Source organism: Buteo buteo, chromosome 3 (genome assembly GCF_964188355.1).
Source record: "Buteo buteo chromosome 3, bButBut1.hap1.1, whole genome shotgun sequence".
Taxonomy (NCBI): domain Eukaryota; kingdom Metazoa; phylum Chordata; class Aves; order Accipitriformes; family Accipitridae; genus Buteo; species Buteo buteo.
The window spans coordinates 31,526,326-31,550,050 of record NC_134173.1 but is presented as its reverse complement, the minus strand read 5'-3'; the positions used below and the strand labels follow the sequence as shown (position 1 = coordinate 31,550,050).

The 23,725-nt window shown below is 37.5% G+C and overlaps 1 protein-coding gene across 2 annotated transcripts in view; it reads right to left on the bottom strand.

The window, feature by feature from the left end:
* ASXL3 (ASXL transcriptional regulator 3) overlaps nucleotides 1-23,471 on the bottom strand; it is a 72,939-nt gene extending 49,468 nt beyond the window's left edge. The window contains exons 1-3 of one of the 2 annotated variants that reach the window (XM_075023224.1): nucleotides 23,369-23,471; nucleotides 21,916-22,027; nucleotides 10,240-10,361 (exon numbers count right to left, since the gene is read on the bottom strand). In XM_075023224.1, the coding sequence (XP_074879325.1) occupies nucleotides 10,240-10,361; nucleotides 21,916-22,027; nucleotides 23,369-23,446 (312 nt within the window). In that variant the 5' untranslated portion in view covers nucleotides 23,447-23,471. Of the gene's footprint in view, nucleotides 1-5,015; nucleotides 5,392-6,403; nucleotides 7,876-10,239; nucleotides 10,362-21,915; nucleotides 22,028-23,368 lie in introns of those variants that run through there. The other variant, XM_075023225.1, reaches the window with a different exon arrangement.
* Between the last annotated feature and the right edge of the window lie 254 nt (nucleotides 23,472-23,725).

Below are 23,725 nucleotides of genomic sequence, written 5' to 3'. Positions count from 1 at the left end.
CTTTTCAGGGTTTCTTTCCGTAACATTCACTGTTTCACTGCCAGTCCCTCCCCCATCTCCTCCAGCTTTACAACGCAAGGAACCGATCATCACGCAGGGCTCACAGTCAAGTTTGGAAATCAGTCTGTATGGAATAACTTAAGCTGCCAGTAAAGCTACACACATATGGACACCTGAAATAGAGGTTGTAAAATGGAAAAAAAAATTAAAACCATGTGGGCATCAAAATCTAAGTCAAAGTTTCAATGCAAAGTACCAATGAGTTATACTGCCCAAAGAATAGAAGAATAATCTTCCCTATGCCTCTCTATCTTTTCATTTGTCAAAGAAAAGATATGAGGCAGGGGAGGAGGGTATAAAAGCATCCAGTAAATAATCTTAACATTTGATTTGCAGGGTAGAGAGATGGCTGAGATTTCGCTCAGTCATCCTGTTTAGTGGGACATATTATTCCCAGCTAATCACAACAACTTTGTGTTAAATTCTCCTTTGAATTTAAAGCTTCAGGGTCTGAAATTTCGGATTGACAAGTCTTTGCAAGACAACACTAGGAGCAACCCAGCAGAGGGAGAAATTGCCGACTGATGCCTAGTTACTAGTAAAGCTAAACACCAGAAGGAGTTAAATATAAACCAAAGACACTCTGTGCAGTCTCTGCTGAGGACGAATATATAACTTCTCTACACTCAGCCTCAAGGATATTAATTTTAGGATACAAGACTACCGTAGGATAAGACAAGAATCTTGTATCCCAAGATTAATTCTACTTAGCTGGGAAGTCAATGGGATTACTCAAAGTGAAACACACACCAAACAGTTTGCTGTATTGAGCTTTTAGTGCACCAAGCTAATTTAGCACTTTCCTAGTCACCATGACCAAATAAATCTCTAGTTTGGGCTCTTCTGGTGAAGGGAATAAACACAAAGTAGATGAGTCGAATTTGTAACTAGCACTTTAGAAAATGAGGAATTTTATAACTTATTCCAAAGAAAAATGGTTCCAGACCTGACTGTAGATACAGAAACATTAACTAACACAAACTACATTGACCACTTTTACCGACACAGCCTTTTGCATCTCATCCATGTTTAGAGTTATATAACCTCCTAGCTGGGCTTCCTACAGATCTACAAGAAAGAGCCAATGATTCTACCAAATGATAAGGTGTCATTTTTACCAGAGAAAGTAAGAGATAAACACATATAGCACACATGATAGCTTACATCATTCTTTAATGAGACTCTAAGTTTACATTTCAAATGTGTTCAATCACTTAGTGCTAAATGCTTGAGCTAAAAAACCTGCAAGTTGTAAATTACTAGAAATGATCACTGTTGAAGTATTCTGTAAAACATTACTACCATCCTATCTGTACAGCACGTAAATAAAAAAAGGAGAGAAAGAAAACGAAAGTTCATGTGGTGTACAAGTTAAACATTAAAAGCCCTCTTAAAATCACCACCAAAATATAGTACTTACATCCAGCCTTTCACAAGCAGATTTGCAAAGGACATCTGTGAATCTCTCGCACATAATGAGTATGGAGAATTCCCAATATTCCCATTCATAAAAATGAACCTGTGACCATCTGTTGAATAACACTGCCACGGTCATTATACAGGGCTTGGAATAATTAATTTGTTCAATGAAATTATTTTTATTGCCAAAATCTTTAGGTAACCTATCAATCCATTTTCAACCAAAGAACTAAAAAATAACATAAAAAGATGAGTATTAAGAAAACACAAACTCTGAAGATAAATGGCAGAAGAAAAGCACCATGCAATTAAGAGTGATTTGATTCCAAGCAGTTTTTTATAAAGAGGTGACAAGAGCAAGTCTCCTTCTCTTTTTCAGGGAGTTTATGCCCCTGCTAGAGTATAGCAGTGTGTTGGAGGTTTCATGAATACCATTATCTGTTCTTAAGAATAATCATTTCTTATTTAGTTGATCTTAACACAGTAAAGACTTCTTCACCCATGTGACAAAATGGTTGACTCTCTTCAGTAAAAACTAATAAAGTCGTCTCTGAAGTAGGAATGAAAGGAAACAATATAAACTAAAAGGTAACTGAAGAGAGGGAAAAAATACATCCCCAAAAGAGCACCAGAAGCAAAATGTCTAGCTCTATGCTCTGATTTTACTGCTGCTTGGGATATTTTTTTATTATGTTTCTTTCCCACATCTTTTCAACTCAGAATGAAAAAATGCAGCATACAGATAAACCATTAATGCAGAAAACCACTTTCATTTGAGCTTAAATGCATGACATGCTGAGATTGTTAAAAATTAAGTTACTAACAACAAAGATATGTAACACTTGGTTGCATTAAGCAACATCGTCCCAGATTTCTATTTGTTCCATAAATGTCAAGTCTACATTCTGAAACTCATATCATGAAACATAACCTTTGAAATTTCACACATTATGGATCAGAAATGTAAAGCTATAGAATTCTTCCGTTCTGCCATGTGAAAAACACAAGCTACGATACACTGAGAAAAGTCTATTGCACAAAATAAATAACAACTCTACATCATGGTCATGGATCCCAAATTGGTAAAGATGAAACAGATTTATAGTTTATCACCGATTCACTTAATACCACCATAAAATTCAGCCTTTGTCCTCTTTCTCACCCTCATTTTGTTAGTAAAATTTAGACAGCCTTTAATTCCCATGTATCTATAAAATTAAAATTTCTCAGTGGCAACCTGTTTCATGGATACACAGAGCAGTTAAAATAAAACAGTAAGCACCATAAATCATGAAGAATAAACACATTATTATTTTCAGGATTCCACTACTTCTTATATTAAACATACATTAAAAGTACTCAGTTATAAACATGCAAACATAAGATTAAAACAATAATAAAGATGTCCTATGGAAACAGCTACAAAGTACAAAGTGCCATTTCCAAAGCATAGAGCAAATTAATTTACTTTTAGCCAGACTTGCACACCAAACATAACATTACTATTGTTACGTGTACACAACCAATCATTTGGACATGAAGAGTAGTGGTAGAACACTAGGCTAGAAGTTTGGAGACCTAGGGTTTATTTTCAAACTCTGCTAGTAACATCTTGAACAAGCATCTATTCTTGTCCTATGCCATCCTCCTACCCTGTGACACTTACATCTGTATTTGGAACAAAAATAATTTCTTGCTGTGCATTTGTTCTTTAGGTCCCAGTAGTGGTCAGGGTCCTTCTGTACAACTACCATATACATTAACAACTGAACATTTTTCTGTATATTAACCAACATTGAACTAAAGTGCTTGGGCATTTGTGATGCAGAGACAGAGATGTGTGTATTTATGTGCATGTCTGCACACCTGCAAGCCAGCACTATCTTCTACAGGATTACAATAATGCATTCACAGCTACAGTTGCTGCAGATCTGCAAAGTAAACATTTTTGTTGCTTTCCCAACCACAGAAACAAGAGAAGGACAAAAAAAACATTTGATGTGTTCAATGTCTGTTCTGACTTGCATGTGAAGGGGATGATGATGGTATATGCATCAACTCAGTGACACTTTTTTCCAAAGAGAAGAGTGTTGGTTTTTTTTAAATTGTTTGTATAGTATTAAACTAATATCTATCAGCTGAAAAGTGCTTTATGGGGAAATCTGTTTCTTGGCACAACAAAGCACGTATAGGTAAGGAAACAGTTTGTAGAAAGCAGTTTAAAAACAAACTAAAATAAAGATAGCAATGTCAATACAAAATCTTAAAACTGTAATCAACATTTTACATAAGGTCAAATTTGCAAACATACTCTGCACAGGGTCCAAAGCATACAGTGGGGGTTTCAGGGCTAGACTACCATTCTCCAGATAAAAAGTTTTGTCATATTACTTCTCAGAGAAACAGGTGCACCAATTTACATTGCACCAATGTCAGCAGTTACAGCGTAATGCCTTTCTGCCAGACATCCTGTTTCAGCTTGGGTTCTGCCACATGCCCACACAGCCTGCGCACACAGCCTTCTGGGGACCTAACCAACAGCTCCTGGAACAACATTTGTAGATAGCTGCTTGTCAGCATTTTGTAGGGGGCTTCCTAGAGCTCTGCAGAGTTGTGAGCTGTTCCAGCTCGTGTCTTTCCCTGAAAAGCCCAACCATTTTGAGGATACACTTCAAAATCAAGACAATTCATTTTCACCTGGGTATAATTTCATGTTATAACTATTCAAATCAAAAGCTGTTCTTTTCATACAGCCCAGAAGAAGATATTCACTTAGACACCCACTGCCACTGTATGGAAAAATCATGTAACATCATTGGGAAAGCTTGACTGGGACTCTCCTCTCCAGTGATGATATTTGTCATTAATACAGTAGCAATAACCAATCCAACTTAAATAGTTCCCCAAGTTACTTAAAGAAAAACATTATTAGACAAGTGCAATGCTTCGAACTAGGCCACTATCATCAGCTTGATTGTCTGAGACTTGGAACAAGCAACTGCATCCACGGAACAGAACAAAGAGAGCGCTTTTGACCTATATTTGGCAAGGAGATTCTACTACATAGCAGTGGTAGACTTAACCAAAGGTAATGTTCATGCCAGGATGTATTTTAAGCAAGGGACAGTCCTATGGTCAGGCAGAGGGGCAACTACACTTCAATGCGGTACAGTTCTAAAGTTGCTTTAAAATTCTTCTTAGTTATTTCTCAGAGTAAGAGATTCTGGAAAATACATTTATGAAAACAGAAAACATGCAGGAGCGCTGCAAAAAGCATGCTATGCAAACAACCCCAGAGGAAAAACAAACAAGCAGAATGCCCCAGCAACTGGGGGCTAGTTACTAAAAAGCAGTACAAAAAGAATACAGGGATTGTGTGGATTCCTGTCCCTTTCTTTCCATCACAGGTAAGGGCTGAGGACCATGGGGATGACCCAGAAGAAAGTCTCATAAACATTGTCTTGCGTCTTACCAAAGCACTGTGTTGAGCAGCTGGTACATGCTGCCCATGCATAGGGACCTTTAGAGGGACATACCGTGCAGCCTGCCTTCGGGCAATGCATGTACTCCCTGAAGAGCTCCTGCTGGAACTCTTGCTCTTCCAGCTTCTTTTCCCCATTATGCAGTCTCCCTGCCATAGTTTCTCTGTCCTCTTCCCTAGACTTGTCTTGGCAAACAGAAAATCAGTTTAGTTTATCATCTTCGAACTTCCATTTTCCTGAATGCATTTTGTAAATTCCACTGTCCCTTCCCATGTCTCTCTAGAAGTGAAAAAGCAACGTTTTCCTTGTTTTCCATTTGTTGACAGGAAAATGTGTCAAGAATCATCACTTATGTTGCCAGACATCTGATCAAATGCTTCAGCTAGGGAGCCAGAATTCTCCAACTGTGGCCTTGGTAAATTTGTAGCATCTGAAATGAAACATAAGAAAATGGTTAACAGAGACACTGAGAAACTGCAGCAAACTCTCTATACTGAGGAATTCAGCACAAAAAATACCTCTCAGTTCACACTGGATTTTCAGAGCCTTTCAGGAAGACACCCTGTGCTCAAATTCTAAGTGATAAGGACATAATAATAATGATCTCCTCTGTCACCTTTGTTTCTTTGTGGGCAAGGAAGGGAAAAGAGGGCAGGCAAATATATTGGGCTTATATCAGAACATGTGAGTGAGTAGCTGCTCAAGTGAGTCAAAGGACAGACACCACAGACAGACTCATACTGTATTACTTTCTATGGACAGCAAAATGCTTCAACATAACTTGCATCTGGCTGCAGTCAAAGAAATAAGTCCTAAGTTGGACCCGGTGAGTTTGCTCTTGTTCTTCTCTCAAAGCAAGATAAGCAGTGTGCCTGAGCTGAAGACAGGAAAGCAAATCCACACCAGCATCAAGGGAAATCAGGATTCTACCTTCAGTGCCAACCTAGGCACTTGGACACCCGTGTCCTTAAAAAAACAAACAAAGAAATCTTGATAAACCAGACCCGTGAATTTGGGTAAATCAGGGCTGAATTACACTGTTCACCAGTCTGCTCTGAAATTTAGTCTCTTGTTGCTTCAGCTTGTAGGTTGGTTTCTAATAATAATTACATTGTGCTAGAAAAGTCAGCCTGAAATGCTATTTGGAGCTGTACAGGTCTAATGTCCTATAATTCAGAAGCAACACATAAGCCAAACCATAACTTTCCCATAGCTCTCTTACTGCTTGGGGCCTGACAGCATCTACTGGAAAAAAAGGGGCGTGGACTTGCCACTTCTACTTTAAGAACAAATTATATGAATGGGTGCCTTCCTTCTCCATAAAAAACTGCATCTACCCACTTTACGAATAAAATAGTGGCACATATATGAACCCAGCCACCAAGCATGCAGACAAAGCCCAAAGTTAAGAAAAAACAAAACAAACCACGGCAGCAACATACCTTGTGTAGACTCCCTTATTTCCTGAGCTTCTCTCCTCCCAAACCCACTTGGCTGCTGTCTCTGGAGTTTCTGTCTCTACAAAGAGATCTGGATGCCCAGCACAGTCTCAGACATGTCCTGGTCTGTATTCAGATCCTGAGTCTGAATGGAGTAGCCTTCTCTTCTCCCAAAAGAAAACTTATGGGTACCCTTCTTGGTGCTGATTCCAAAGTGCCAAAAGTGAGGCAGGATTTTCTTCCATGTCTGGGAGGTCTACTATCATCCCAGACATCGTTATAGTGCATCTTCAAGTTCTTTATCCTCTCTTGGTACTGCCCCAGGAAACAACTGGTACACTGATGGACAAGGTGCTCTTATACTTGGCTATCACAGTCCAACAGACACTAAAACCACCTCAACGTCCTGGATATTCACACACGCTCAGTGTTACCTATGTGAGGCCAGTTTGCAGATATGATCGTTTCTTCTGAGAAATGTTCCAAGAACATCTTGATAGATACAGACAAATCTGTACACAGCGAAGACTTCCAAACAAATTATCACCTCAAGTCAGTGGAACAGAAACCGGACCAGAGAGGAGCATGGTAGATACTATGCCATGACTTGATGTCCATACTGGAGTTAGCCTTGTCCAGAGCAAGAATAATTCACACACTAGTGTGACCATGTACCACTGCTAGCAGATGCAGATGTAGTTCAGTACTTTCCCAGGAAGAGGTCCTTACATGGGTCTGCATGCCAAAACTCTCAAGTGTGAAAATGAGGTAAATCAGTATGGGACTGATCAGTACTGATAGGAAATCAGCGTGTGACAGCATGCCGTAAACCTTCTTTTCAAAGGTACTAGATCAGCAACAGATGGGCACACATACCCAAACACTTCCAACAGCAAAAGGGAAACAGAAATCTGTAAAATCTGCCATCAGAAAGCCAAGCATAAAAGGCAGCTCTACACCATAGATGCTTTTGTCTAAACCCTCATGAATGGGGAACTATTTTGTTGGACATTACACTCAGATACTGTACAAGAGCAAAAGTGGAACTCCCTCAAAAATGAGACAGAAGCATGAAACATGCTCAGTGGTAAAACACTCAAAACCTTTCTCCCAACAAGGACACTATGGTAGGTGGTGAAGCTAGAAAGCTTCCAGACCAAAATGGCAGCCCAGCCTTTGAAAGGTGAGGAGACAAGGTCTGAACTGTGACACAGACATTGTGAGAGTCCACTGCAACTGCAAACCTCCTTAGCCTCTGCAAAGTACCCCAGATCCACCGCTACCTGAGACAAATCAAGACCAAGAGCCAGGGTTCAGAAAATGCCCTTTCCTCCAAGCTCCTAGCATAGCTCAAGAAATGCAGTGTTGTGACTAATTTGATTCATGAGAACTTCCTAACATGCAGGCTGTTACAAGGAAAGGTGAGATTGCTTTTTGCAATCTAAACCCAGGAATATACCTCTGGAATTCATTAAAAATCAAATCATATGTAAATCCAGCATATGATACTTTAAAGAGAATTGCAAATGACTGGAGTGGTTAACAAGTAGATAAGGCCAGGTTGGATGGGGCTTTGAGCAACCTCGTCTAGTGGAAGGTGTCTCTGTCCATGGCAGGGAGGTTGGAACTAGATGATCTTTAAGGTCATGTCCAACCCAAATCATTCTATGATTCTATGATAAGCAGTGGAGGAAATCTAGTTCTAGCTCAGATTTTCAAGCAATACTGCAGATTAACAACTTGCCTCTCACTTTAATTTTAATGGATTACAAAACAAATACACACAAGATCAAGTTAATGTGAAGAACCCACTGTTTTTTAAATAAATTGAGTAGGAAACTGTTTGAAAGACTATCCTGTAGGTTTTCATTCTGTGAAAACTGTTTAGTAATAGAAAAAAAGCCATACCTAGGGAAGACTCCATTATGACATACACACAGTATATATATGTTTATATTATAAATACTTGCTGAGAGCATGATGATGGCTCATATTCTGTTACTTTAGCATGGAACTGGTAAGTTAGTATCAGTCTGAGGAGCGTTGCATACAACTGTCCAAAGTTTCTTGTGCATTCAAAGGTACTACAGGTTCTTCTTTGTACAAATTTTAGGTACTATGTATCCATAAAAGCAATAGAAAGATTGGAAAGTGAAAGAATAAATTTTCAACAGCAATTTTATAAATAAAATCACTGTTAAATCTTATTCACCTCTGCTACAATATCAAATTAAATCAAATCTGCAGCATGTATATGGCAGTAGCCAACAACTGAAACTTTAGAGAAAACAAAGCAAAAATCCTCTACTATTCCACAATACAAACATCCATTTGTCTAACACTGTACATAAAGAAAACATTTTACTGATAGCTGTAATAATACTCATACTCTGAAGTACAGGATCTAATTACCATCAGCTTAACTAAAACTAATTTCTTTTTATCGATTATTTAACTTTCTGATGTTGCTTTAACCCTACTGCCTTAGGGAATGTTTTCAAAGATTTCCATCACTGTTTTGACTTTTTATATTAATTAATCTATTCTGATTAATTTGCCCTTTTAAAAATTATTCTTAATGCTATACATCTGCTAAGTGACAAATGGTAGAGTTTAAACAGTTACACAAGTTCAAACGTTTGTAGCTTTGCTCTTTTTTCCCCCTCCTTCCCCTTTGCCCACTCCCTCCACCCCTAAGAAAGTTCATGTATTGCAAAAGACACGTATAGAAAAGTTTCCAAAAAGTGACTTTTTCACAACTATCCACAGTGTTAGTGAGCTGCTTTGTGCCCACTGTTCAATTTTCCTGATGAAACAGATGTAATACCCCAATCTAACAATCCTTTCCAGGCCCCAAAGCCTCTAAGTACATGATAACCTTATATGAATGATAAAGGTCTATGAATTTTAGTGGATTTAAACTCAAACCGCATGAAAGACTTAAGTGTTTTGAGGAGATGTGGAAAGGCTTTGCTTAACTTAAGCCTAAATCAACAACTCAGCAATAAACTACCCCATGAAATACTAGACCTCCGTTAACCATAACTAAGAGAGCAGTTATGAGAAAAATTAAAACAACATCATCTCATTACACTAACACTTTAGAAAAGTTGTATTTCATTTTTGATAGTCTTTACAGGACTAAAATAATTCCTACATACTCGAAATTGAGAGGAGATAATGATAATTTTGGGGGATTTATAATTTTTTAGTTTTTCTTTTTCATTTGCTCAGCTGTAAGCTGAACTAATTTGGCACTGTTGGAAAATAATTTTCACATTGTTATGCTTTCAGTTAGTATCTGGCTTTCAATAATTAGCTACTTTACCAAGCTTTACTACTTATCATGCAACCTAAATCATCCAAATCATAAGTTAATCAAAAACCAGAAACTACTCCACTTTTATACACTGTAGTGTCAAATAGAGTATGAAAGAAAAATTACTTAACAGACCATAAATAAAAACTGAACAGCAAGTATACCCAGGTTCTTACCTATCTGCAGAACTTCTTTCAAAATCTTTTTTTTTTTTTATTTTAAGCCTCACATAAAATTTCCAACACAAATGCTTACATAGGAAAAACAGGGATGTGATAATATAAACAATTCTGCTTACTTGAAAGGCACTTAAAAAACCCATAAAACTCACAATAAATAGCAGGACTGCACCCTCGGTTAAAAAAAAAAAAGAAGAAAAAAACCCCAGCAATACATCACCACTAAACAAAGCACTAAAAATCCTCAGAAACGCCTTGAAATTCTTCTGAGATCTTATTCGTATAAGACTGACATGCATGCTGAAGGGAAGCCAATTGATTATCAGTCAATACAAGCTTACCTGCTTAAGTGCTTTCTTTGTGTGCTGCTGGAAGGAAGATACTAGCTTGCTTTGCACTGGTGCATTAGTAAGGCTTGAATCACGATTGGAAGACATTTCTTCAGATGTCTGCTTTGGGCAAACTTTATAAAAAGAAAAAAAAAATCAGAATACTGTTATGGGGGTTATCTTCCCTTTATCTTGGAAAGTCCTGAGGACAGAAAAAAAAAAAAAAAGGCAAGTGCCTGGAAAACAAAAAGCTCGCTCTAAGAAATTCAACTAATCTTGAGGTCCAGATGAGCTGAAAATCCAGCCATACTCTAAATAATTTAATTGTGTCACAGATATTTGTACCTCATCATGCCCTTTCTATGCAGTTCTGGAGGCCTTGCATACTTTGCCTTTCAGGTCCTGAGAGGTAACTGAAATAGTTTAACTATGGTTTTCACACAGAAGCTAGACAAAAATTATCTTCCTCACCAAGACATTTTTAGTGGATTATTATGTGTCTAAATGTGTATTTATACAAGACACACTGATGACCCTGTGTTCTAGAAATATTTATAAATACGTAACTTCATGCCAGATTGTAATGGCTTCTTAGGAGCCAGACTCATCTGTTTTATAAGTACTTCTTGGTAAAGCTAAGATCTCACACTTTCCTGTTTAATGAGTAGACTGGAATGATCTGCAAAGAGGAATTCTGGTCTCTCAAGTAATACACACTGCTACTTGTCAGCCTTCTAAATAATACATGTTCTAATGAACAAATACTACAGTACTTGCATTAAACAGCCTCTTGAATACATGTTGTGTGACACACAGAAAAAGTCTCCTCGTTAAAAATAAAAGGAAATACGATTAATTGTTTTAAAAAAACCAGCTTTATTACACAGATATGAAAGCTGTGAAAATAGCTGGAGGATCCTATTAGTCTTGGTAGTCAGCAAGCTTCACTAAAAGGGCTGCAAAAACCTTTCCACTCTTAATACCTTGCATTACTATTACTCTCACTAGTGTCCTAAGACAGCCCAGCTAAAAAAGCTTTAGCATGGATCCAGAAATTAAGCAGCTTTTTTTCCATTCTCCTCTGCTGACTCAATTCAAGTCTGTCTTCCAGAGCTGCTCAAAGCTGGTTTGACATACCTTTATAATGCTCTGCAGCTGTATACGGTTTTCCAAGGATTGCCATACTTCGTACACCTACCAGAATACTTTGAAGACACTCAAAGCAGCTGCAGAGACACGTGCCAGAAATAATTTTAGCCCAATGTTTCTGTTTGCCTATGGTTTTCTCATCCCATCCTTCAGTGGGATGAGCAGACACCTGAAGTAGCATTCTAACTCCCTTGCCTTTAGCAACGTTTCATAGAAGAAATATTGTAATGATTTTTAATTTGTGTTCGTAAGAAAAAGATAGAATAGAGACAATTTAGTTATCAATAATTAATGGCCACCGTAAGATGCATGTGAAATTAAACATTTGTTTTCACACTGAAAGAAAAAAAAATACTTACCTCACAGAGAATACACTCTGTTTTATGGTATTGGCACTATGTCAAGATAATTTTCATATTAGATAAAAATTTTCATTAGCAGATAAGACAAGTCCTATTTTGTCACAAGATTTATAACTGATATTTGTCACTTTTTTCCCTTATACTTGAAGGATTTGTCAAAATAAACAAAGAAGCTGCAACACAAAACAGGTTCTGAGTTTACAGTGTCTGGCTGAGCTGGAGTTAATTTTCCCCATAGCAGCCCTCATGAAGCTGTGCTTGTATCTGTAGCTAGAAAGGTGTTGGTAACACACCAGTGTTCTGGCTACTGCTGAGCAGCGCTCACACAGCATCACGCTGTGTGTCCAACATTCCCCCCTCACCAACAGGCTGGGAGGGTGAGCAAGATCTTGGGAGGGGACACAGCCAGGACAGCTGACCCAAACTGACCAAAGGGATATTCCAGACCATGGGACATCTGCTCAGCAATAAAAGCTAGGAGAAAGGAGGAGGATTACAATGTTTGTCTTTCGGAGCAACCGCTATGCGTACTGAAGGCCTGCTTCCTGGGAAGTGGCTGGACATCGCATGCTGATGGGGAGTAGAGAATCAATCTTTTGTTTTCCTCTGCTTCTGCATGCAGCCTTTGCTTTTCTTTATTAAAATTCCTTTATCTTGACCCACAAGGTTTTTTTTCCATCTGATTTTCTCCCCTCCCCATCCTGCTGAGCGGAGTGACAAAGCAGCTTGGTGGGCACCAGCCATCCAGCCATGGTCAACCCACCACAGTCCTTTTTGGCACCCAATGTGGGGCATGAGGAATTTGGGATAATGATAGTAATTGGGAGAGGTAATAGGCAAAACGTGGACCAAATAATGTTAGGGAGCAGAATGATCATGGGTAATTTTGATTGTTGTAATTGTGGTGAAGGAAGGAGGGGTAGATTGTGTGTGTAAATTCTCCACTTTCATTTGGTGTTGTGATTATGCTATTTTTATTTTGGTGGGGGGAATTCTTTTTTGTTGATGTGAGTGAAGTTTGTGAAGATTGTGTGATGAATGTGGAATTTAATGATAATTCTTAAATATGTGATTCACAGAGGTGAGGGGTAGAATGTGTTGGGTTTGCGTGGCAAGGTTTTAGTACCAGGGAGCTAGAGGGGTGGCTTCTGTGAGAAGCCGCTAGAAGCTTCTCCCATGTCCAACATAGCCAAAGTCAGCTGGCTCCAAGATGGACCCGCTGCTGGCCAAGGCTGAGCCCATCAGCGATGGTGGTAGCGCCTCTGGGATAACAGATTTAAGAAGCGGGGGGGAAAACTGCTGTGGAACAGCAGCTGGAGGCAGGAGTGGGAACATGTACGAGAAACAACCCTGCAGAACCCCAGGTCAGTGAAGAAGGAGGGGAGGAGATGCTCCAGGCACCAGAGCAGAGATTCCCCTGCAGCCCGTGGGGAATCCATGGTGAGGCAGGCTGTCCCCCTGCAGCCCAGGGAGGTCCATGGTGGAGCAGATCTCCACCTGCAGCCCGGGGAGGACCCCACGCTGGAGCAGGTGGGAGCCCAAAGGAGTCTGTGACCCCGTGGGAAGCCCGCACTGGGACCCACACTGGAGCAGTTCATGAAGAACTGCAGCTCGTGGGAAGGTCCCATGCCAGAGAAGTTCATGGAGGACTGTGTCCCGTGGGAAGGACCCCACGCTGAAGCAGGAGAAGAGTGTGAGGAGTCCTGCCCCTGAGGAGGAAGGAGCAGCAAAGACAACGTGTGAGGAACTGTCCCCAACCCCCATTCCCCATCCCCCTGTGCTGCTGTGGGAGGAGGTAGAGAAAATTGGGACTCGAGTTAAGCCCGGGAGGAAGGAGGGGGGAAGGTGTTTTAAGATTTGGTTTTATTTCTTGTTATCCTACTGTGATTTGATCGGTAATAAACTAATTTCCCCAAGTGAAGTCTGTTTTGCCCGTGACGGTAATTGCTGAGCAATCTCTCCCTGCCCTTATCTCAACCCATAAGCTTTCCGTTATATTTTCTCTCCCCATCCTCTTGAGGAGGAAGACTGATAGAGCAGCTTTGGTGGGCACCTGGCATCCAGCCAGGGTCAACTCACCGCAGTCCTTTTTGGCACTTGTGGGGCTCAAACCTACAACCCCAGGATTAAGAGTCCCATACTCTACCGGCTGCACTAGCCCACTTCACTTGTCCTTTAAGTTGTCTTTTTTGATAGTAAACTTTACTCATCATGTGGAAAAGATTGATCCAACTTAAAGGACCAGCAAATTGTCAGCAGAAAACAAAAAATAGCTGGTTTATATAATCTAAATCACTGCAAAAGCCAAGCTCCTGAGACAAAGAACACCTACACCAAAATAAAAACCTGACATTTCAAATTACCCAGCTCTTTTCTTTCAAAGAGAATTTTTTTACTGTTTTCTGGCAAAATCTGACAATCAAAGAACTGAATAAAAAACCAGAAATAGTGTGAGCACACAAACCCCAGAGTCAAGGAGAGGAGAACAGAAGAAATTTAAAAATGCCTAAAGAATGGAAATTGTTATATACTTAACTGTACCTCCTAAGAGAGGATGCAACACGACTTGTCATGAAAAACTTATTCCTGTTCTCCAGGCTGATTGCAACTCCTATTACCTTCTTGTTCAATTGGGAAATTCTGATTTTCATTACTCTGATCTAGGACATTATCCAAGAGTCTCCCCTATTTATTTTGGGGATAAAGTTCATCCTAGAGAGGTTTGGCAACACTAACTGATGATGTTCAACACTATAACCCTTAATGGCAAAGTCACAATACAGCACAGGAATAAAAATAAACATAAAAATAATTTTGTGCTTTCAATCATTTTTCTTTTAACAATAAACCCTGAAATTCTGACAGGGTCTATTAGAGGCCATACTTCTTATTTCTATCATTACTTAAATTTACATAAAAATATTATCAGTGTATTGGTTTCTTTTGCTTCTGTTTCTTCAAAGCTTTGACAACAAAGTTAAACCAAGGAACAGGCATTGTTCTAATGGGTGAAGCAACTGGAACTGAAACCCACTGAAACAATAAATAGGTTTCCATTGCTGTAATCTCTTCTGCAGGTACAGAAGGAATGCCTCACTCTAGGCTGGTTTAGTTTAGTGCAACCCAAAACTAGTTCCTTCAGAGTTTTGGAAACCAAACATTTTCCTGTGGTCCATGATTAAAGAAATAGATATGTGAAACTGAAATCCACTGCTTAAAAATTTTAAAATGACATGGTGATTAGAGAGAGTCAACTTCATTTATTAACAACAAATTATACTTCCTTTCTAAAATATATTATGTACATTATGAATATTTTCCTTCATATATCTAGTAGCTTAAAGTAGTAAGAAGCTCTTTTAAATATTGTTTTCCATGTTTTAATTAAATTTCCATTTCCATTAAAACCAGCTTGATACAAATCATGTCTATAAACCTAACCATCTAGTAAATAAGAGATGTCATTGCCTATTTTCCAAAAGTAGAAGGTACAAATATTAAAAATCTAAATGTTATGTTAATTTATAGAATTGCTTAATAACTTATACAGTCTATTCACTTTAATAGCAAAAAATAATACTAAAATTGATATACAGGCCTCATTTAGAGGATAATCAAGATATTGTTTACAAAACAATATGAATTGACTTTTCTGTAGGAAATGAAATAGAAATATGAGACAATGAATAAATTTATTCTTTAAAACATGTTCTGCTTCTGTGTCAAAGTCTCACTATACTACAGTGCCTGTAACCACAGAAAATTGTATTTATTTATTTGTTCATTTATATGGATATATGGTCCAACTGCTTTTCTCTGAATAGGTCAGAAGTAAAAGAAAGGGAAAATATGACAGAAAAATATGTAAGTGTTTGAAATGAACACTGATGATCCCAATGAAAAAAACAATGCCTTAAGAACACAGCAGGCATTTCTGCTATGGAAACCAAAGAACACAGTAAAAGAAAAACAAATTCAAGAAGAGCCAGTGGTCTTTGTACCTACATACAACTTTGGAAAGCTGCAACTACTTTGTCCTTAAGCACTGAAGATGCATGAATATTATCAGATCCATGTTCTCTTGAAAAGCTTTATCAGAAAAGAATGCTAAAAATAAACCACAGGCTGGAGAGGAAAAAAGAACCCTGAAAGAATGCGACAGATGAAGGAAAAATATTTGGAAGCAAATAAAGAGGATACACCATTATTGCTACAGTAGAGGAAAACAAGAGCAGTTTTAAGCCTACAGGAGGCATTTCCATTTAGTGGAGAATAATTAGGCTCCATTCTTCAAATCGGCTTCTTCAAGGGCCAGGACTGAGTGAAGGAATAAAGCAAAAAGCAACTATTAAGCCATAAACTGTTAGGTTATGAGCTGGAAGAGCAGCTGGGTTTCTGAAGATAAGACGTCCTTAGTGAATGTTCAGACAGTGTTAACATGAATGATAGAATTAGAATTACTTAGCAAAAAGAGCATGTTAAAAATGTTTTTGACAACTTCCATTTAAAATAACTTCCTCTCTTCCATTTTTCCAAGACCAGTTTTGGTAATTATTATGAAAGGCTATCATTTATAAAAATCAACAACTTTATAGGCTATCTCTGTAATTTTTTATTACCTTTTACCTTCCCCACCCAAGAAATATGACACCTATATAAAACATATCAGAAGACACGTTTCTTTCTAAGAAACAATTTTTATAGGAATACAACTTTAAATTATTCTGTCTCACTGCCACTGAAAGTTATTAGGAATAATTATAAACAGATTTATATAACTAGATGGACAGAAAAATTCCTGGAGTGCTTTAAGGGGCTTATTTTCCCCAAATAAATAGCACAATTAATTCTGATTTCAGACAGACCATACTGATTTAAAATCAAACCAGTAAAATCAACAGCAGTTCACTTCCTTCTTTGTTAAAGAAACCACAGCAGATGAGAAGGATTGTTTATTAATGGCCATATTACAAAACACAAATTAATATTGCTACCATATGCTAAAGACTAGAGTCTACCTCAAGCATAAAATGCATGCACACACTCTGGAGATATGAAACTTCACAGAGAACTCCCTTAGGAAAACGTACACACAAAATCTCTCTAAAATATCCATAAAATTCAGTATTTTCTCTGGGTGACACAGATCTATACTTGTATTGACATAAATGGTCACGCTTTGCCAACATAGATATATCAAGTAATTCACCTCCATCGCTCTTTGATCTCTACAGCCCAACTTGCAAAATCTGAACAAATCAGAACTCCACTGTTGCCATCAGCTCTTGAAAATGAAAACCACTTCGGGAGTTAGTTAATTGCACAAGTTCACCAAAGCAAGCAAAAACAGATGCATGTATCAAGGGCACTACTGTGACTGTAATATTCTTCTTGAAAAGCAATACTAGCACTGTGAAATGATAAATAATGTTGAATAGTATTTTTTGGAAAAAGACATCAAAAACCACATCAGCTTGGTAGCTTGCACTGAATCACATTATATTCTTGGCATGCTTTTGAGACCCAACATTTCACAAAGCTTTGAAAACTGTGAATCCTTATTCCAAAGGAAGTCAACATTTTCCACTAAAAATATACAGCCTGTCATCACTAAGCCACCAATTTCTTAGGCCTCATTAACTCTACTGTACAGCAAATAAAGCAGATGAGAAAGATCTCTCCCTCAAGCTCCACAGTATCTTCTCTCATTCTTATGACTCCGCTCCAGTGGCAATGAAACAAACAGAAGTTAAACTTGATCCTGGGTACAGTATTTTTATTTTATAACTACTTGAAATGAAAAAAAAAACCCAACAAAACAAAACCACCAAAACAAGCAAACAAACAAAAAAGTGAAAATCCATCTCTTTCTGATGTGTCATCCAAAACTCTATGTTCGAACTGCTATTCCATTACTGCCCTTCTGCTTTTAGAAGAGCCTATCCCACATCCAGATGTTGCCATGTGCAATGAACTTATTCAGCAGAATCATCCAATATTACTCCCAAGAGACAAGATGCTAAGGATAGCAGGTTTCCCTGAATTGCCAGAAATTCAGTTCCCAGAAAGGAACTGAACATCTAAATGTGGACTCAGGTTTCAAACAATGGTGACTATTCATTCCTCACTACGGGAGTTATCCTAGTGGCTTCCTAGTCCGAAAAGCAAAAGGTGTTCAAGAGCACAGTAGCTACAAAGACAAAATTTCAGGATTCAGCATGAATCTGATCCTCTATCGTCCATCATTTCACCTACTATCTCTAAGAAAACTGCATAAGAAATTAATTCTGCCGTTGCACGTTTGCAATTGAAAAACTTACAGTTTTAGTAAGTGCTGAAAACCAAACTGTCTCAAGAGGAGGCATGTTGCTCATATTTGGGCAAACATCAGAACCTACATTTGGGTTGGGGAGGGAAGTCACGCTACCATAGGAATTGCTACCTCCTCCACAGTTACATCATTGTGCATTCCATTGGCTTGCGTGAAGACAATTTTTTAATCAACTGTGCTCCGTGGCTGATGGATTAGACCTGGCTTCAGAAACCCTAGGGACAAATGCTTTTTGAGAACAGAACATCCTATTGATGGGCAAAAGGATATGATAGTCATAATTTGCCCAGGCAACAGTAATTGGGATTTTAATTCTTCTACTGACTGCATCTTTACATGCTGCCCCTGTATTTGAGGGAAATGGAATTTATAAAAAGATATGAGTCTGCTACAGAGCTTCTATAGAAATCCCATTCCAAACAAAATCAACTGTAGGGAAAAGAGTTTCTTTAACATATGCCTTTGGAGAAGGTGGGGAAAGAAAGATTTCTCCACAGTATCTGAAAAATCCTGAGGTATGACCATTCCAGTTGTCAGTTTAGCAATACTGATGTGGAGTAACAGCTTTCACCAAGTTATGTGTTTATAACTATGAGGAATTTTTATAATATTATGCTAATAAAATTGTTCAGTAGCCTGCATTTATACTGGGAAAAAATGTGCCTGCTGGGGAATAATGTGATTCTTCTCTGTTTGAGTGTCAGCTGGTACTTTTTACTCTGAAAGCTGAGGACTATCATCTAAAAACCCACCAACAGACTGCAGCTATTGCTTAGGATTTCATCCTCTGCTTCCAGCTAGCTTTAAAGCGGCACTTTTTAAACTCTTGCTAAACAATTTCTGATCACTCTGTCAGAACTGGGGCTTCTGGACTCTACCACAGTGGAAACAAGAGCAAATAAAAATGCAATCAACCGGGCAACTAAGAATACAATGTGCAAACAACGTCCATCCTCATATGTATCATATGTACTAAGGCTGAAGGGAGACATTGTATCTATTGACCTTTCCTAAAACACAAGTCAGAGAATTTCATAAAGCGTTTTTTGTACTGAATCAAATGTTATTTTTGCACCACAGAATAGTTTACTGGAAAGAAAAAAAATCCCAGCTTTAGTGTGAAAAGTTTAACTGATAGACTTCTTGTTAGATTTGGTCTGCTAGACCAAATATTTTCTATAGAAATACCTTTTCTCAAATATTTACAAACCAATCAAGTCACCACCTCATCTTTGATAAACTAACTAGACCATCCCTATTAAAATTCCCAGAGCAAAGGAGGTATTTATTCACTCAGGAGTTCTTATATGTCTCTTCTAAATCCTTTCCTATTTTTCTTAATTCTTTCTTACAGCTATAATGAATGCAGTATACTAGTAATCATTTAAATAGTGCTATACCCAAAGGAAACTGTGCCTATATTCTTTAATCAGTACTACCAGAATTATAGTCCAAGAACTGCATTGGACTAATTAGCAAAAGCACTGCATTCATGTTCAATTCATTTTCTATTGTGATCCTTAAATGCTTTTCAGATTTACTGATTTATTGAATATGTGTTTCCACTGCAGAAATGTGACCTTTTTTCTTCACTTTGAAGTCTAAAAAAATTCATGCTGTTCAACTATAATCATTTACAAGGCAATCAAAAGAGGTCTGAACATTATTATTTATTATCAATAAATTCAATCAAGAAGGATTTTATACTTTTCAAAAAGTTTTGACAAAGATATTGAATGAAGAGTGGTCAAATCACTTCCTCAAGAGAACAGCAAAAATACCTACTGTGGATGGTGATTCTTACACCTTTGCAGATCTAATAATTTGTAATTTTCAACCCACTTAAAACTGGCTGTATTTCTTGGGCATGGTCCTGTTTTTAAGCCAAGCATTCTACACTGTAAATGAAATCACTTAAAGAATTCTACATATATATCAATAGATACCTTTAACAACAAAACTTTTGGTCTCAAGAAAAGCTATTATCAAACATGTTTGACACAACTATGTTCTGTATCAGTTGACTAATACAAGATATGCTGTCTTCAATTCCTTATTGATCACATCCAGCATCAGCCTTTCTACATGCAATGTAGACTCACTATTGCCATCCCATCTACTCTTTTCAAATACATCCACTGCACGACATAAAAAAAATTTAAAATGTCTTCTTTTCAAAAAGTTAAATATATCACAGTTTTCCAAGATTTGTTAAAGATGAAACATGAGGGAAAGTTCTTAGCTTTAAAAACAACCCAGGTGTAATTTACTGCTCTACCCCAAATATTTTAAAATGTTTAATTTTAGCAGCTGTTTTTTTATGTCACCACAAGTGCTAGAATTATTTTTATTACTGTAAACTGTGAAAATGGTATGCAGCCTCGTCCCAGTTAAAACCCAGAAATTTTCTACTTCTGGCATTCTGGCATCCTTATTTACATCCTACCACTCCTAAATAATTGCCAGGTTTCTGCCATGATTTTTATTTGTTTATAACAAGTAACATCAACTTTTGCTTTCCTATCTGTAACTGTATTTACACTGCTTTTCACTGCTGTATTCTTCCTGCAACTTAGGGAAGTGTACACCAATAAATTGTCTGAGTATCAGACAGGAATTGTTGAAGAACTACAAATACGTAGGTTCACTTATACATGCAGTATATACTACATAAGCATAAAACCACTGCACATGCAGAGTCTGTTAACTTACAGACACAATATATCAAAGAAAATGAAGAAGCAGAGCCATTTAATAATTCTTGACTTTTATTTTTTCACTAAGCTTCAAAATTTCACCACTAGATCCACAACAACCTGTCTTAGGTAGTTCTGTTACTCCTATCACTGAGCATTGTGTGATTTTTCAATGCTGCTAGCAAGCAATGCTGAAATAGCAGTATTGGTCCTGTACAAGTGCAGCATGGAAGCTAAGTTGCTCAAGATCAAAAAGGAAGTCTGCAGCAGAACAACACGAGCTGAGCCTTTTCATGTCTTAGTTGTAAACAGGACACGGTCTCATCATATATGAAGTGAGCCAAAACAGTAGGCTGCAGTCCAGCAGTGGGACAGCTTGTGAGGGAGCAGCAGAAGAGAAGAACTGATCAAGGAAAAGTTTATTTCAGAGGTCCTGGTAAGCTTGATTTTTGTATAAAGCATTCACTTTATAAGCACTACATGAGTGTAGTTTTAATAAGAAAAATATTCATTTCTATTACTTGCAAGTAATTTTAGGTGACTGAAGAACTGTGTTTTCTTTATGAGCAATTATTACCTCTCAAAAAGAAAAACTATTTCTAAGGTTGCCATTTTCAAGTTCTTGCAATGTTTCAGTTTGTCATTACCTCAGAGAAAAAAAATGCACAGGATTTGATATTTCAACATGTCTTTATGTCAACATGACACCCAGGAGAATCTATGCCTAAAACAAAAAAAAATACAAACCTTTGTTCTGTGCCCAGAACTCTACTGAGGGACCAACCCCACATGCCCATTGTGAAATCAGTGAGATGTCTATCCGACAACTGCAAATCTGAAGCCTGATAAGGCAAATTACTCTTTAGCTGGGGGGCCTAGAACAAAAAAATTGTAAGCCAAAAAATTACCTACTCAAAACACAACCAAGAGTGCTACTCATTGTCTTTTACAAACCTAAGTCAAATAAAGGCATTTGGTGTTCCTGATTTCTTTATAAGGCCAAAAAAGAGAGGGAGTCACTCAAAAATAGTTCCACTGAGTGCAAAACATTACTTATACTGTTTAGAAACCACACCATGAAAATCTTAAGTAAACAATACTTTTTCTTTTCCCAAAATATGCCCTCTAATATTGAATTTAAAACACCTACCACCATTTTCTTCTCCATTATTATTGTTTGTCTCAGCCATTTCAGTGCCATCTAACTCAGAATCACATCCTAAATCCAATGTTCCATCAGTAGGGCATGTTGATTCTTCCTTCTACAGTTAAAAAAGAAAAAGAAAACTCAAATTAACAAGAAAAAAAATCAATCATGATGCTGCTGCATCTCCGGAAATAGATTACTGCAGTGTACTCTCATGCTTATATTTCAAAAAACAGAATAAAATAAAATATGCTTGTGAGTTACTTCAGAGAAAGACATAAAACCAGATCTTCATGAAACAACTTGCAAAGCAAATGCAAAAAAGCTATTTTGTGAAGTCGTAACATACTCTTTTTTAAAAAATGTCAAATAAAATGCAAGATCTTCCACTTTTTTTTTTCTTTAACAGAAACAGACTTATTTGGCTTTTCAAAATCCTTGTTTTCCAGTTGAGTGTCCACAACACTGCAGCAAAACACAAATCCTTTAATGTTTCTTTTCTGCCTTTGCCTGTTTCCTGAATTCAAATAGCTGAAGCAACCTGGAGCTCACAAGCATGGGAGTGATTGTGAATACCTGGATTTGTGCCAAGAATATCTCCCGATTTAAAGAAAAACAACAGCATTTGTTTTACTAAATTAGGAAATAGAGCTTCTGAAAACTATTAATTCAATCTCAGATACAGAATTTTTACTTATCAGGAGCAGGCAAATCTATATAGTTTTATATTTTTTAAACCCTTACATCAAGTAAGTCTGTCATAAATTACAAAACATCCTTTCCCCAGCCAAAAATTTTAATTGACTACCTTTAGACTGCCAAACATATAATCTCACTGTCTCGTTTCTCACCTCTGCCTCACATTCCTCCACTCCTATTGTGAAGCCCCTCTAAGTTTGATCATGTACAGCAAGAAAAAATTTCCACCCACAGAAACCATCATATACATACCAAAAAAGAAAAATAAAGAGGAAAAGGAGTAGAAATAGCATAAAGGCAAAATACTATCACTGCAATTATATTCCTTCTCAAAAGCAATGATGCAACCTGTAAATTAAAAGCTCATTTATACTAGACTTGCAGATAATTTTGCACTATTCAAAAATCAAACATTAACACAATTACTTAATGAGAAAGTCAGTGATACTCTTGAGCTCACTGCTCATAAAACAAAGGCCTTTCTGTGACCAACTCTGAAAGAGCAGCATTTTAGCTAAGCTACATGTTTTTTATACCATATGCCAAATTCAAGAACATGTATATGCTTTCTAGGATAAAACATTCAATGTTTACTTTCATTATAAATCCTTTTAAAAGACATCTGAAAACAGTTAGAAAGACTATCAGGTCATTTCCTCTCTAAAGAATCTAATCTGTTTACCTTTATATCTATTGAGACATTCATAAAATGGATTAATAGCGCTATGTACTTTCCATATACAAAATTTAAACTTACTTTGAGAGCGTAGAGTCCTGACTTCCCAGGGATTTTGAAGAATGTTCCATCACCTACACGAGTGTTAGTATGAAGCATTGCATTCAGGCAAGCTAATGGAGAGGTTCCACTGAAAAATAAAATTGTGCAGTCCAAGATTGAGTGCCTCTTGTAAACTATTCCCTCGGTCTATTTTTTTTTAAAACTCATGCTTGCCTGGCTTTTTTTTGCGTCCCCCCCTCCCTTTTTTTTTTTTTTTTTTTTTTTTAATTCTCTCAACCCTGAAAACATCTACATTACAATAACAGGCCAGTTTCAAACTTAATCATATGCATCTGTCCCCTAGGCTCGAGGCAAAAAGTCTGTGAATTATAATTA